This window comes from Falco cherrug, chromosome 4 (genome assembly GCF_023634085.1).
Source record: "Falco cherrug isolate bFalChe1 chromosome 4, bFalChe1.pri, whole genome shotgun sequence".
Lineage (NCBI taxonomy): Eukaryota > Metazoa > Chordata > Aves > Falconiformes > Falconidae > Falco > Falco cherrug.
In genome coordinates, this window is record NC_073700.1 from 48,297,863 (window position 1) to 48,313,253 (window position 15,391).

At 50.2% G+C, this 15,391-nt stretch overlaps 1 protein-coding gene across 3 annotated transcripts in view; it reads right to left on the reverse strand.

Annotated features, from left to right (window-relative positions):
* Window positions 1-268: 268 nt before the first annotated feature.
* Window positions 269-15,391, reverse strand: part of LOC102059049 (tyrosine-protein kinase ZAP-70) — a 28,851-nt gene continuing 13,728 nt past the window's right edge. The window contains exons 2-14 of one of the 3 annotated variants that reach the window (XM_055709552.1): window positions 11,167-11,355; window positions 10,899-11,083; window positions 9,400-9,560; window positions 8,609-8,747; window positions 6,951-7,029; window positions 6,186-6,226; window positions 4,979-5,027; window positions 4,222-4,402; window positions 3,346-3,552; window positions 2,888-3,080; window positions 2,175-2,315; window positions 1,548-1,660; window positions 269-1,187 (exon numbers count right to left, since the gene is read on the reverse strand). In XM_055709552.1, coding sequence (XP_055565527.1) covers window positions 1,064-1,187; window positions 1,548-1,660; window positions 2,175-2,315; window positions 2,888-3,080; window positions 3,346-3,552; window positions 4,222-4,402; window positions 4,979-5,027; window positions 6,186-6,226; window positions 6,951-7,029; window positions 8,609-8,747; window positions 9,400-9,560; window positions 10,899-11,083; window positions 11,167-11,355 — 1,802 coding nt within the window. In that variant the 3' untranslated portion in view covers window positions 269-1,063. Of the gene's footprint in view, window positions 1,188-1,547; window positions 1,661-2,174; window positions 2,316-2,887; window positions 3,081-3,345; window positions 3,553-4,221; window positions 4,403-4,978; window positions 5,028-6,185; window positions 6,227-6,950; window positions 7,030-8,608; window positions 8,748-9,399; window positions 9,561-10,898; window positions 11,377-15,391 lie in introns of all 3 variants that reach the window. The other 2 variants (XM_055709553.1, XM_055709554.1) reach the window with 2 other exon arrangements.

Sequence of the window (15,391 nt, forward strand, 5' to 3'; positions counted from 1 at the left end):
TCCGGGGGTGAGGGCAGACCAGTACAACAAGCCAGGATAGGTGGGTTTCCACAGTAGACTCAGCTGAGCAGCTGGGTATGCCATTAGCTGCAAGAAAGCTGCAAGAAAGCTCCAGCTCTGCAGTGAAACCAGCTCAAGGGTGACCAGGTTGGTGACTCTGCAGTGTTATGGAGAGCATCAAGGAGGGAAACCCTGGCCTAGTGGGGGGAAATTGTCAGCTTGAAGCAGTTGCAAACCTTTATGACAGTTCAATAGTCTGAGCCATAGGTATGTTAAAAAATATAGAGTTTATTTACAGGGTGACCAGTTTTCAGGCTTGAAGAGCAAGATGCTTATTTCATTAGCACAGAGGGGCCAGATGGGATCCAGGAGGTGAGCAGTGGTCCTGGGAGATGAGTTGTTTCAAGAGCCATAACCACCTTGGAGGGCTGTGGCAGTGCAGGGGAGATGTACACCATGCACATGGCAATGCCCCAGGGTGTAAGAGCTGTGGCTGGCAGGGCCCACAGAGGACAAAGCAGCGGCACCATGCAGCTCTGCCCCACTGCTCCTCCGTCTGTCCTGAGAGTGAGCAGAACACCAGCTGCTTCTTGCCCCAAGCCAAGGGGGAGGAGACTTGATGGCTCCCTTTCCTGTGTCACACCCCACACAAACCCCACCAGAAATGTGTACTTGATGGTTTCCTGTGAAAGAAATATTTTTTAAGAGATATGGAAAAATCCAGGTCTGCTGGAGCCAACACAGTTCATCCTTAGTGAGCCTGGTAGGCATTAAGCTCTGAGGCCCTGGGGCAGTTTTGGAAGTGGGCAAGAAGGAATTATAATACTGTTTGTACTGCCCTGTGCTGGGTCAGGCTGGAGATGTAAATCATGGCTGGCTGTTTGGAGACACGAGGCACAGCCAGGTGCCCTTGTCTGCTGTGACAGCATCGTCTCCCAGGTTCTTAGTTCTGGAACTACTTGAGTAACAAAACTGGCATTTGAGAGATTAAAGCAAAAATTCGCAAAGAGCCTTTCCAGGTCCCATGCAGAAAAGGTGTATGTTGAGCAGCAGAGAAGGAAACTCAAAGAAGGGCTGCTTTCAACTTGTCCTCTATCTCTGGCCCATTTTCTGTCTTGGTAGCAATACTGTAGTAGTAGGTGCGGATTATGTTTTCTACAGTAATAAATCCTGGACGCTCTTCCCATCTGCAAGGGCAGAAAGGAACAAACAAAGTCAACAGAAGGGACAAAAGTGGACTGATGCAATGACAAGCACAGAAGAACCTGGCAGGGGAACAGCAGCCCAGTTGTATCAGGGGTTAGGATAGCAGCTGAGACTTTCTGGGACGGAGAGGGTCAAAGGCATAGAGGGACTGACATCTGCTGGGATTGGTATAGGCAAATGGAGGGGTATATTAATATAGAAATAGGTCCATCATTCATTATGAACTGGGGAATGAGACCAAGGCAAGAGACACCATTTGCTTTGTGTTGTCACCATCCAGACAGTGTGTGCTGTTCTGATGGACCTGCCACCCAGCAGAGTTGAGCTAGTGAAAGCCTTACTTGTAGGTCCAGCATTGCTGCATGAGGGCATACATCTCTGCCGGGCAGTCCGTGGGGCAGTCCATGCGCTTCCCTTGCTCTATGAAGCTGATGACCTCTGGGCCTTTCATTTTCTAGGATAGGATCGAGTAGGAAATGCTTTAATGTTTTCAGAGCTCACAGGAGGGTTAGAAGAGACAGATCAGAGCTGGGCCTGGGGTAATGCTTTGGATCCATGCACCACACACCCCATACAGTCACTGTTTTCAATCCTGGCACCCAGCAGTGGTGTCATGCATTGTAGCCAGCCCAGCCTGCAGACTCCATCCCAAGCATAGGCAGAGCAGTGGCCGAGCAACTGATTTTTCAGCTCTGCAAGTGAGCAGAAGGATCAAACAGAAGATCTGCTTTGATTCAAACCCCAATGAATTTTATTTTCTGTTTCTTCTCCTTTAAATGAACACAAAGCTGCAGGATCCTGTTTATGGCAGTGCCCCGGGGCACTTTCATAAACCTCTGTTCAACAGTGGGAAAAGCACCCACTGAAGGCAATAGACCTGTAGTTTCAGCGTGTGTCAGGCTATTACAGTGGGAGAGTGGGAGACTAGACTGTGGCATCCATCTCTGATGGACCCAGCTCTGCCTCACCTTGTACGGTTTCTGCCCATAGCTGAAGGCCTCCCACATGGTCACACCGTAGCTCCACACATCACTCTTGCTGGAGAACTTATGATAGAGGATGCACTCTGGGGCATACCATTTCAAGGGCCACTTTCCTGCTGTCCTGGCCTGTAGCAAAGCGAAGAGAAAGATTTCTACCCCGAGACACAGACTGCTATGAGCTTGCTAAATATTTGTGTCAAGTGCAATCCCACATTCCTAAAAAAAAAAAGCCCTGAGCCCCAAACTCCAGCCCACGCTCTGCCGTCTTGTTGGCCCTGGTCAGCCATCCCCAGCTGCAGGACGCTGTTCTGCATTGTCACCCTCCTCCTGCACCCCAGCCCCAAAGCTCAGTGCGGTCATGCACTGGTGCACACTGCTGGGAAGATCAGCACTGACTCACTCTTCATCACCTTCTCTTCTCTGCTCTCTGCTCTGGCTCCTCTCCTATCTCCTCTCTCCTGTCAACCCACTGCACTGCATTCCCCTCCCTGCCTCTGCATCCATCTGAATTTCCTCCTTGACACCTGAAATTTGCAAACCCCTTTTAATGTCACAGCAGTGAGGCCAGCCAGAGTGTGATGTGGTCGTACAGCAGGGCTCCTGGGAAGCGCCCAGACCCCCTGCCTCTGGGGGTCTCAGCCCCCCAGCCAGGAGGGGTCCTGCCAACTATCTGAATCCTTTGCTGTGCTTGCACTTACCTTGTAGTAGCTGTCATCAGCGCCAAGAGCCTTGGAGAGTCCGAAGTCACTGATCTTGGCATAATGCTGGTTGACTAGTAGAACATTTCTGGCTGCCAGGTCCCTGTGGACAAAGTTTTTTTCCTCCAAGTACTTCATCCCCATGGATACTTGATGCATCAGCTCCACAATATTGCTGACTGTAATCTCATCTCTGGGGAAGATGAAAGGACAATGCAGTAATAAAGGACCTGCCATTACTCCGTACACCGTGGTCCCCACCATGTTTTCTAGCTGCAAGGGAGAATGACCATGGACATTTCTGCTCCAGAAGCATCAGTCCCTGTTACCTCACATTAAAAGACATGTCTTTCTGCTGTTATCAGCTTCCCTCCACCTACAAAGCTAGGCTCTCCTGGCAGCAGACAGTTTGATGAGAAGTGCAGAAAATCAGCCAGCCAATTTTATTCAGTACTTACTTCTTGGAAGACAAGAACTTGTTGAGCGGCCCTCCAGAAGCCATCTCCATCACGAGCATCAGGGACTCTGCCTCACAGACCCCAATCATGCGGACAATGTATGGGTTGTCCAGCTGATGCATGATCTGGGCTTCCTTCATCATTTCATCCTTCACTGTTTTCTCGTTGTTGCTCTTCAGCACCTTTATGGCCACATCGATCTGCTTCCTGCACAGGGCGCAGGAGGAAAATGTGTGGCATGAGCTAAACATCAGCTGGACTCATGTATCACAGCCAGGAATGCAAATCACTTCTCACGTGATACTGTTTGATCTCTCAACGGCAATCTCAGCAGCCCAGGCACCCCAGGCCTGCCAGAAGGCCAAAAAGAAAAGGATCACCTCAGCCTTGTAAGTGTTTGTATTTGCCATCTGTAGATCTGAAGGTGCATCACCTCACACACTGAGATCTGCATCATCATTGCCATTTTGCAAGGGGGAAACTCAGGCATAAACTGGGCAAAGGTCATCTTTGTGGACTCACAGGCAACCAGCGACAGAGCCAAGGATGGCACGCCTCCTCAGTGGCACTCCTTTGCCCTGGCACAGACCAAGCATGGTCTCAGAAACATGGACTTGCTCAGTCCAGCAAATGCCTTCAGAAGTGGCAGCGTTATGCCCAGGAGTATGCAGTGCAGATTACACTCTCAGGGCAACAAGGCTGTCACTGACAGGCTGTGGAAAGTCATCACTGACCTTCCAGAGTATCTCTTATACCTCCACCCCATTATCACTTTAGGGTCCATCTAGTTAGAAACAGGATAGCTGGGGACACCTCTGAGATCAGCCTGGAGCGGTCTCCTCCGGCTTCCTCAGCATCTTTCAGGGCAGTACTCACTTTCTCATTTTGTAGACTCCTTTCTTGACACAGCCAAAGTTTCCTGCCCCCAGTTCCACTTCATCGATCATCAGGTGGTCCCTCTTCAGGAAAAGTTTCTTATCCTTCAGTTCCTCAGGGTCGCTGTACGGGCTCTCGTAGACACTGGTGTCCATGGGTAGCAGGCGTGACTTTCCTGCACCTTCCCAAGAGATACAGTTGCTTATAAGTGTAAACAACATACCTTTCCCCATCCCTCTCTCCCTCACTGATTGGGAAGGTTTTCTCTAGTCCCTTGGAGAGCTACCCTTCAAGCTCCAACATTCAGGCCTCCCTGGGCATCTCCCTTCCTTTCACAACCCATAGCCCCTCCTAGTTGCAGCTGCTGGAGCAGCCAGGATGGGGAGAGGTGTCTGAGCATTCCCACTCCACATATCAGACCCTGCAGGACCTGGGCATGTGCATGACTTCACCCCACTGAAATACAACTGAATACACTGAGTATTTAGTAGGCAGGATGGAATATGGGGAATAGGACAGGGCTTGATTTACTGGGTGTGATGGGGAATGGGATAGGGCTTGATTTACTGGGAACTGGGTATGAGCAAACACTTGTGCAATATTCTTGTCTCAGGACCCTGAAAAGGCTGGGATGCTCCTGGGTACCTCTGCAAGAAAGGGACTTTGTAGCATGGCTCTTTGACCAGAAAGTGGTACAGGTGTGTCAGGTAACCCCCGTGGCTCCTATTAGGAGGAGAGGGCTTTTAAAGATGCTCACCCACAGGCTCTGGCGTGTATCCGTCTGCATTGAGCAGCCCAAGGTGTCTCTGGAAAAGAAATGGGGATGAAGTGGATGAAGGAACCAGAGGAAAGTGCTTCAGTTTGAAATGGGAGAGGAGAGGGACAGGGAGCCCCTGCAGCCCAACAGAGCCCCAGCCAGTAATTCGCTGTAAAAGGCCCTGAGATGGGTACAAGAGACTGGAGTGGTATCAAGCCGACTGGGATTAAGTACCGTAGAGCCTGAACGCAGCATTGTCCTCCCATAACCAGCCTGTGGGCTGTGTAGGGTGAGCTGCTGAGGGCTCTGTGTTTACCTGAGCAGTGAGGGGCACACACACAGGGCTGCACCTTGCTCTCGGCCCCCTCTGCTTTCCCCAGCCCAAAGTGACAAGTCTCCTGCAGCAGCAGGGGTCATCCCAGCCAAGTCTCTGCAGCTTGCTTTGAGACAAGAAGCAAAGGGAAGCCCAGAGGTAACTCAGCTTGCAGCCAGCACACCTACCTGCCCAAAAAGTGGCCCCTGTGCGCACGCACGGACACTACATACAGCCGCTGTCCCAAAGCAGACAGCAACAAAGCAATATGGTACACATTTTCCCAGCGTAGCTTTGAACACCAACACTGTTTGCAGCAGAGTTGCCACAACACAGGAGCCCACCGTAGCCTGTGTAAGCTCTCTGAGAAGATGGGTGAGTGCTCAGGCCTTTATTTAGCCTCCACTGGGCTCTGGGATGGACTACTCACATAGCCCAAACAAGCTGATTTCAACACAGCTCTGCACGGAGCAGTGACTGAGCACAGACATACCCTGAGGCCAGGGACGCAGAGGGAGCACAAAGACCTGGCCGGTGGCCAGCGGCCAGCAGCAAGGCTGAGTGTTCCCAGAATCCAACCACGTCTTCCTCGCTCCTGCCTGGCAAGGGGGGCAGGGGGGAGAGGGGTCCCCAAGGACAGGCCCACATGTTGCAAGGAGCACAGTATGAATGGAAACCATTTTCAGCTCTAACGGTAGCTGTGCCCAGCTATTCCTCGTCCCCATCCAAGCTGGAAAGGGGACAACATTGCAGCTGGGCTTAATATATTCCATTTGAGTTACTGAGTTTTAGAGAAGAGCGGAGTTTGAAGAGCAGAGTTTTATCAGCAAGCTTGAAAAGCAATAACATTAAACCACTAAGGTACTGATAAAAAAGACCCTTCTCAAAACTTACGCTCATGGAGGGGTGGGTTGGTGGAACTGGTGCTGCAGATGCTGTGAATCAGGAGAGAGAAGTTGTTAGTTAGAGTCTGCCTATGCCTCAAGCAGGATGAGAGCATCAGTTCTTGAAGGACTGCGTGGCCTTTGTCTGATGCCCCGCCAGGGACAGCTTTCCACAGCTTTAGTCAAAAAGTTGTGGAAATGTGCCTGGATGTGAGCATTATTCCCAGACCAGCCCTCAGGGGAGGTGCAGGCCTACTGGAGCCCCCTACAGTCTCCATCAGTCCCAGAGCAGGGACTGGCTGAGCTGTACCCCAGAGCCCCCTGCCCAGGAGAGCAAGGGTCCCATGGGCAGGCTCTGAAGTGATGTTTCTGACACCTGGACCAGGACAAAGTGACCCATGGTTTTGAGCGTTCAGCTCAAGAGACCCACCAGGAGCCAGACTTGCGGGACATGTTGTTTCTTGCTGCCTAAAAAGCGGGTCGTTTTTCAGAAGTCATCTGTTTGGCACCAGAAGTCCCTAATCCATTTGGAGCACTGACTCCCCCATCTGCTCCTGTCTTTTGGCCACCCTAGGCCAGGCCTGGAGAGTGGCCACTTTCAGCAGAAAACATACTGTGAGATTTGCCCAGAGGAGCAGAGACATCACTGTTCCCTCACCACCAAGGTCGGAGCAAGGTTGGACATCGTAAAGGAAACTTGGGCTGGTGCTGTTCAAACTGGCCCCACTTGGTGGTAAACCAAGGCCAGGGATGGCACTGAGGGATGTCAGCTCACCTGGCATGTTGGGGTTGGGGCAGGTTTCCCTCAGATAGAAAATCAGCCCATCCGGTTTGAGTTTTAGGTACTCCACCAACTGAGAAAGGAATCAGAGGAAAAAGAGATTATTGTGAGGAGAAAAGCATCCTCTTTTTTTTGTTGTTGTTTTCTTTTTTTATTTTTTTTCAGGCACTTGTATAGCTTATTATGGTAATGATTTCTCTCAGATTTATGGCAGATGGGGACTATATTTCTTTTTCTCCTCTGGTACCTATGCACTCAGGGATCTCCTAGAGTAAACACTTGCATACCTGGATAACTGCCAGAGCTGGGAAGAACTTGGGAAGTTAGATAAGGACGGAAGAAAGACAAAAGGAAAATCTCCACTAGGAGAGCTGGGTAGGGCATTTTCAGTGTAATGTTATTGTTGTCCCAGCCAGAAAAGTTTTTAAGTCGTGTTGTGTTTGATAAAGCCTGAGAGAAACCTTTTGCTTTCCCAGAGGAACCCCAGGGTTAGCTCTGTGGATCCCGGTCAGTTTTTTGCTGCCACCAGTTCAAGCACAGTGGGGACTTGACTCTGGCTGGAGACAACCAGCCCAGCCCTTGGCCACCAGACCACAGAGGACACAAGGCTTTCTCTTCCCCTTCTCTCTGGCTCAGACTTCATCTGCAACTGGGAGCCTGGCATGGTTCTGTGGCCATAAAAATGCCCCAAAGTCTTTGTTGTCAATCAGTTCAGAGTGAAAACAATCCTGGAAATTTGGAAAATTCAGCAAAACAAGAGTTCTGTCCCCCAGCCAGCCCTGCCCAGGAGGAAGCACTGGTATCTGTTCCCTGGAGCAGGTCCGAGGTGTGTGCCACAGGGCAGAGCCAGGCTCCGGTGGGGCATGCTGCTCCCCAGTAGTGCCAAGAGTTGCTGGACCATGTGTCACATTCCCTTAAAACCCTGCCCCGTCCACACGAGGATTGCTGGGGCATTACAGCCATCTCTGCTTCCCAGAGCCCCTGACTCTCAGGGGTCATAGAATGCGTCTTCTGGCACTTGGATCTTGGTCATGTAAAGATTTTGGCCGCTGTCTCAAGACTTCTGACCTCCCCTACTCTTTGCACAGAAGTCAGTCCCTTGGAACATCCAAGTGGAAATCAGCACACAACAGCGTTGCTGGGCCAGGAGTAGTGTGGGGAGCACTCGGGAGGGACAGCCTGGGATGAGCAATCTCATCAGAGCTGCTGCAGGCAGAGGTCAAGGTGCACACTGTGGCTGAATGTGTGATGTTTGCTGATGGGGTGCAGGTGTCATTAATATAATCATCTCAAGTACCCTGGCTTAAAGCTGGAAATAAAAAGCGCTGATCCTCTTGTTTGCTTGGAGAGGTATGGACTAGTGTAAGGTGTGGGGGCAGTGGTGAAGCCAGCACTATTTCAGAGCTGCTGTAACATCCCAGAGTTAGGCCTACTTAGCTAGGAGTGTACAGGAATGAATGTGATGAGGTGAGCTGATAAACAGCCAGACCCAGGGAATGTAAGGGCTTTCTGCAAGGGGCTACAACAATCTATGTACAGTTCTAAAGCTCCACGTGGCCTTTCCTGTCCTTCAGGGCATGGGCAGCTATAACAAGGGAAAAATGCCTTTGCTTTATTAGGACACTAGTGGTCAGCGTCCCACAGCACGGTACCTGCCAGAGCGTGTCGAACTTGGTGCCCTCAGGGATGGAGTACTTGCCGGACTTGTCCTGGTCTATCCGATAGTGATACACTGTTTTGCCATAGATGAGGGAGAGGGCATAGGCACCGTTTTCCTTCCTTTCTCTCAGCCTGGTAGGAGGGAGAACTGTTAAAAGCAACTCTAGGTTTTGCCCTGCAAATTATCATGGCTGCAGCAGTGGCAGGTCACTGGGTGGGCACTTAGTAAGGTGCCCCTGCCCCCCACGTTGGAATTGCCACCTTCCCAACATCCCTCTGCAGAGGCTGAGGAGGGACCCTTCACTTTCAGTCTCTTGCCCCTCTCCTCCACCCTCTCCAGCTAATTCTTTCTTTCCCTAATTCATTCAGAAGATAATTAAATTAAGGGCTGTCTCACCTCAGCAGGGATGCAGAGCAAATGCTTTCTTCTGCATTTTATTGGCCATACATTGTTTACATGTCAGTGTTAAATGTCTTCACCCACTAACCCTATATCTCATATCATCCAGTGCATTAACAAGCATACTTCATAGAGATATCTAAACATGAGAAACAAATAAAGCTCAAGATTGGCTCTTCATGGAGGCCAGATACTGTCTGGACAATGATAGGTTTGAAGGATCAGACCCTGTCTTTGAAAGATCTGTAACCACAGCCTGACCATATTCAGCTAAACCTCCTCCCAGGAACTGTCATGTGAAACAAATAACTGCAGGATAGTGGTGGTGGGGAAATGGTAAAAAGTACAGGGATCACAGCTTCTGCCAGGTTTTTGCATGCTCACAGGAATTTCCCATCAGGTTGTGCCCCTGAGTAGAGCCTCCGTTCAGCTTCATCGCGGGCGATGCTGCCATGGTACCAGGGCATCCTCTCGTGGGCTGTGGTGGCGATGAGCTTCTCCACCTGTGGAGCCTGGCTTATGATGGCCTGTTCAAGCGCATCCCCCTGGAAAACAGTGAGAAATTAGACCTCCTGCCATTCTGCTGCATAGTTGCATGGCTTCAGCACGGTTTATTTTGCACCCTTTGGGGAAGATGACACAGGAAACTTGGAAGGTCTCGTAGTTTAAGTGCCTGTGACCTTAATCAAGCCTATAGCAACAGTGGTTTGAATCATATTCTGCTGCAGAGCAGAATTCCTTCCTTATCTCCATTGGTCCCACTCCTCGAATCCAGCTGAAGTCCGTTGACTTGCTGGTGAGGGAAGAGAGAAGTCATCATATTCATACAGGGGACCTGTATGTCAGGCTCGCAGGGTGTCTGTCTTTCAGCCTCGCATTCCTGGGAAAGCAGGACCTCTTTCTCGAGCTTCTGCCTTCCTGGCTGCTCACTGTCCCCAGACACTACAACTTGTCAGAGCAGTGCAGTCTGGGAGTCATGTGGGAGACCCTAAATTAATTTTACCGGTCCCACACATTTTATAAACAACTGTAGCTTTTCGTTTGCCAGTAGGTGGCAATGTCCTTTGTGTTATCTACCAGTGCCCACAGACCAGCTTCATGGAGAAACCCTATAGGATACCTCATTCTGCCAAGCACCTTTGGTCTAAAATAGGCCGCATGTAGGGGTCTTTCATAGAAAGGCTCCATAAGCAGAATGCCTGAGCCATCTTTCTGCAAGGACTTGGAAGTGTCAAAGTAGTCACTGTCAAAGTGACAGCAAGTAGGAAATTAATTACATGACTGCCAGTGTGACTATTTACAGAGGTTTGCCTTACACATATATTACATATATATTCCAATCCACAATAAAATGCAGGAACGTATGTGTAGCTATTTTTAAATGTAAATAGGCAGAACTGGTCCAGTACCCAGTACCTCACTCTCACAGGCAAAACCTCCACTGACTTTAAAAAGCAAGGAAATCCTGAGCAAGAATTTAAGTCTGGTTTCATTACCAATGTTATGGAGGCACAGGCACCTCATGGAGAGCATTGGTCTAACTGCAGTGAGTGTCCCACATGCTGCAGAGGAGCAAACAGCACATGGGGCAATGCTTGCAAAGTGTGCAGTGAGCTCCAAAGCCCTGCAGAGCAAATGCAACGCCATCTGTTCAGAGGAAGAGCCTGAAGGCTTGGGAAGGTGTTTAGACCTGTTTCTGAAGAAGAAACTGGAAAAGAGAGAGGTTTAAGACTGCTCTTAGTGCCAGCAGCCTCTGAGGAGAAGGACCTTGCTTTACCATGCTCTAAGAGGATAACAGCGACAGAGGAGGTTGGACTGGCAAGCAGCAGTAAGCCCCTGGGGAGCTTGCACAGTCCCACACCACATTTGGCAATGGCCAGTACCTCCAATTTCCACGTCTGCCGGACATATTCGCGCACCATATTGTCCCTCATGCTGTCAAAAACACCAGGCTGGGGCTCCACACCACTGGGGCGGTTGCAGGGCTTGCGGAGGGTGCAGCAGAGCCCGTCGGCATCCTTGGAGTAAAACTCGCAGAGCTCCTCTGGCCCACAGTGTGCTTTGCCCCCTGCAATGGCGTAGGTACCATTCATCTGGCGCTCGATGGCGTAATGGTAAAACTGCAGGTTGCAGACCATGGAGAGGACGTACCCCCCCAGACTGCGCAGGCACTGCCGCAGCAGGAACAGCCCGTCCGACATCCCCGCCAGCTTGAGGTACTCCTCCGCTTCTGACCTGGCAATACTGCCATAGTAAAAGGGCAGGTGAGCAGCAGCATCGGGCATCTCTGTGCGCTTACCAGGACTGCTTGGGTTGGCTCAAACACTGCCGCTGCTCTATCTGGAAGAGAGAAGCAAAATTCTTCACTGACATATAATTCTGCAAAAAGGTTTAATTGGAATTCAGATTCATCTGTCTAGAGGTTCTTAGGCCCTCAGCTGGCTGCCTGCAGGGTTGTTTCAAACATAACATGAAGAGCAGCAGTGGGTGCACTCATATCCCAGCCAGAGAATCCCACAGTGATTCTTCTATCCTGCCCTGAATGGAGCTAGAAATTGTTAGTAAAAATCCATCCAATCTTGATTTAAAGATTTTAAGCAATCGGGAATGCACTGAATGCTACAATTAATTGTTTCAATGCTTATTTACCTTCACTATTAAAAATGTGCTTCTTACATCCATCCCGAAGTTTTTAGCTTTGACTTCCTACTATTTTCTCTACAGGCCTGTTCACAATAAAAGGAAATTCTTTTGCTGCTCTGAATGAATTAATTTTGCCATGAGGGTCTGTAAGGCCAAAATCTTAAAAGCAATATGATTAAAACACGAGATTGATATTAAATGTCTAAAAAATGTATAGATACATAATTGCACCAAACAAGATAAACCCAAGTGGTTCGGAGCAGACATTAACCGTCAGTTGACAGGAACAAGAAGGAACTTTCTTCTAATTGTCTCTTGAAAAAATTATGGATTTTTTTCCCACAATACCTGAATCTGGCTGGCTTCTGAATTTGGCCAATACTCTGATTTTGTCTGGCAGTTCCTATTTCTACATTGTGCACATGCTCCAGAGGAAGCTGGAGCTCAGCGGCCAGCCATCACTGCAAAGTGAGTTTAATCCCACTGTCTCTGTCAAGCTGCAACATGCAAGCGTTCTTGGAGCCTCCTGTTCAGCACAGCCTAAAACCAGAAACAAACTTACCGCCGCGCTGCTGCAGACCCTTGCAGTGAGAATCCAGCGAGAAATGGCACTTCATTGACTGAGGCACTGCCAAGCCCCTTCTGCCAAAGACCTATAAGTCTTGTATCGAATCATCTAAAATCCCACCCACAAACAGAAGCCAATTTCCGGTGATTAATGGAAATGTTATCATATTTAAAGGATCTCATTTGTTCCTTGGAGCCTGATCTTCAATTTTGTCATTGCGCAGATGCTGACCCAGAAAAGATGTGTTTGTCTCCATCCGCATTTCCTGCAAATGCATCACTCACGTTCAGACCAAAGAACACATCAGCTCTTCGGCCAGCACGCTGGGTGTTTGCTGGGATTCTCCCCAACGTAGCTCTCATTTCGGAACATGACAGGAGAGGTTGCTGCTCAATGGGTTGTGCCCACTGCACTATTCCAGAAGTGGCATCTGCTCTCAGGCAGGGGCTGGAGCTGTGTCTGGGCTGGTGGTCAGCCTTGCTCCATCTCACCCAGCCTACTTCAGACCACTCAGCAGCATGGTGGCAGGGCTGCCAGCCTCTGGGACCACCGGAGCTGTGAAGGGGTTGGCTGGACACGTGCTCTGTATCAGCTGGAACAGGACAGGGTTCAGGTGGAAACTGCTCAGGAGAGACCATTTTGGTGGTGTGCACCCCGCTCTGCCCAGCCTACAATAGCAAACACCCACAGGGAGCTGGATTTATGGCAACCAGATTCTTCTCTACCTATTTATTTGTTGCCTTCATTAAGCCCAGAAATGGCCCTGATGAGAACAGGAAGGGAGAGCAGGCTCTGACAAGGGGGTGTTTTGGCTGAGGCAGGAAACCACAACAGGAAGCTGCCAGTGGCGTTTGCAGCTTGGGTGCAGGACTAGCGTCAACCGTACCAGACACAGCACAAATAAGCCTGAGTTGTGAAGCCCCTTTCATCAAATTCATCAAATGAAGCCAAGTGGGGTCTTGGCAGACCTGCCAGTCTGGGACACAGAAGGCGAATGAAAACACCATGTAGCTCAGACCCTAACTGGAGTCAGTGCTTGGAACCAAAGCAAACGGCCTAATCCCTTCATGCCTCCAAGCATAAAGCAGCTCAGACACTGGACAGACAGGCATAGCCCCCAGGTTCAGCTCCTGCAACGAGATGAGACGATCGCCAGGTCTCCCCAACCTCAGCCTGGTCCCAGGGGAGAGCAGATCCCAGGAAGGTGGGTTGAAGGATGTGAGGAGTGAGGATTGCAATCTTCCTTTTAACTGTAGCGTCAGGCTCATGAGTCACATTCACAAGTCAAGGAAGAGGAAGTGCTGAGTGGGCAGCGGAAGGTCGATGGCCGCCTTCATGTGCTACTAATTTCCACTAGCTACCTGGGATAAACAGTGATTATGTACAAGGACGCTGCACCCAAAGATGCTGATTTCCTTTTCTGGAAAGTCCAGGACCAGAACATCACAGCAAATGGAACGTGTTTGCCAGTTGTTCAGACAGGTGAAAATGAGACGGCAGAAGCCACTGATGACCACTGAGCTCAGAGTTTCCAGCTGCCTACACAGGAGGTTCTGTTATAAGCAGATTGGCTTTCCTCTCCAAGCACAGGGCTGTGAGTCAAGAAAGTCTCACAGAGATAGGAGAACGAACCCAGGGATCAGAGGTTGGTTCAGGCTACACCAACCATTTCACACGAGCCTTGCTGCCACAAGTGAACCCTATTAGAAAATTACCCTTATTCAAAAAAACCTCTGCATCTCCAGCCTTGAGGGAAAGTTACCCCCTGAAGTCTGAGACCAGATTTGAACAGGATGATTTATAGCCCCTCTAAAGCTCTTGCTTTAAAAAAGTTTGTCCTACTGTCCTGGTGCTTTCTGTTGCCCATACACCAGCCCAGGGTCTTCTGGGCATAGCTAAGCTTCTCCTCCAAACCACAGCTCTGTTCCTTAGCAGTACCTCTGGGTGGACCTGAGCAACCCTGATACAACCTCAACAGACCTGCACAAACCTCATAAAACTTTGTTTTCCTGCACTGTGAAATGCAGATGAAAAGGAGCACCTATTTCATGGACTGCTTTCTTATGAGCATAACAACTAGTGCCAGGAAGCTGTGCAAGGACCCTCCACCACTATTTTGAGTAACAGGACCTGATTTTTTCCAGCACCTGTTTAATCTCTGTCCCTTGGGCTGCAGCAACCCAGATGCTGGGTGTTCCTGTGGGCTTCAGGTGCTGCCCCCAGCTTAGAGACAGTAGTCAGGGAGAGCAGTCAGAAAACCAGGGATAATGGCCATGTCTGCAAGCTGGTGTTAATGATGTGAAGATGCACTGAAAAAAACAACACCCACGTAAAAAGGAGTTGGATTTGTGCACCATGACACACAGGAAAGCCAGGCAGGAAGCTATTGAGATGTCAGTCAATCAGATCTATATATAGCTGGCCACTTGCTTTTACTTAGATCAGACAAGAACCGTCAGGAACTGGTTTGATTTTGTAATTTCTCAGAATAGCAGAACCACTTTGTGTGAATCTGGAGCCAGTCCCCGAAAGCAGTGGGGTGCACTTATGAAACCGGAGGAGGCACCGACAAACTGTAGCATCCTGTTCGGACCGTATTTGCTGTAGCATCGTCCTGGCCCTGATAATCCCTTGTAACACAGCCCTGGCTGGCGGGGCTGGCACTTTAAGGCGGCCGGGGCAGCCTGGGGGGAGGAAGGGGCTCTCCGGGGCTGTCCCCGAGCAGCTGGGAGAGCTGGGGAATGGGAACCCTGTGAGGAGGAACCGGCTTGGAGGCGTAAAAAGGGCAGCCAGGTCTGTGCTTTGGAGCTGGTGGTAGGAGCTGCTGCTGAGGTTTGTGTTGGCAGTGTGGGGAGGGGTGTTTGTAACGATTCTCTACAGGTGATTAATTGGGGAGGGGGGAGAGTAAGCTGAAAGTAAGATCTTCGGTGGTAAGTGTGCTCGTGGTATTGCTGAAAGGTGAGGTCTGTCTGACAGGGGTTAGGGTCTCTGAGCTCCTCTGGGGGCCACTTCTGCTGCCCCCCTGGGGCTGGGGGTGTTGGGGGGTGCGTGTCTGAACTGTGGCACAGGCAGCAGGGTGGGTTGCTGGTGGGCTGGGGGAGCAGCCCAGCTTTAGGGGCTTTCCTGCCCTGCTGGCAGGAGTGCTGCATGGGTAAAGGCAGCTGA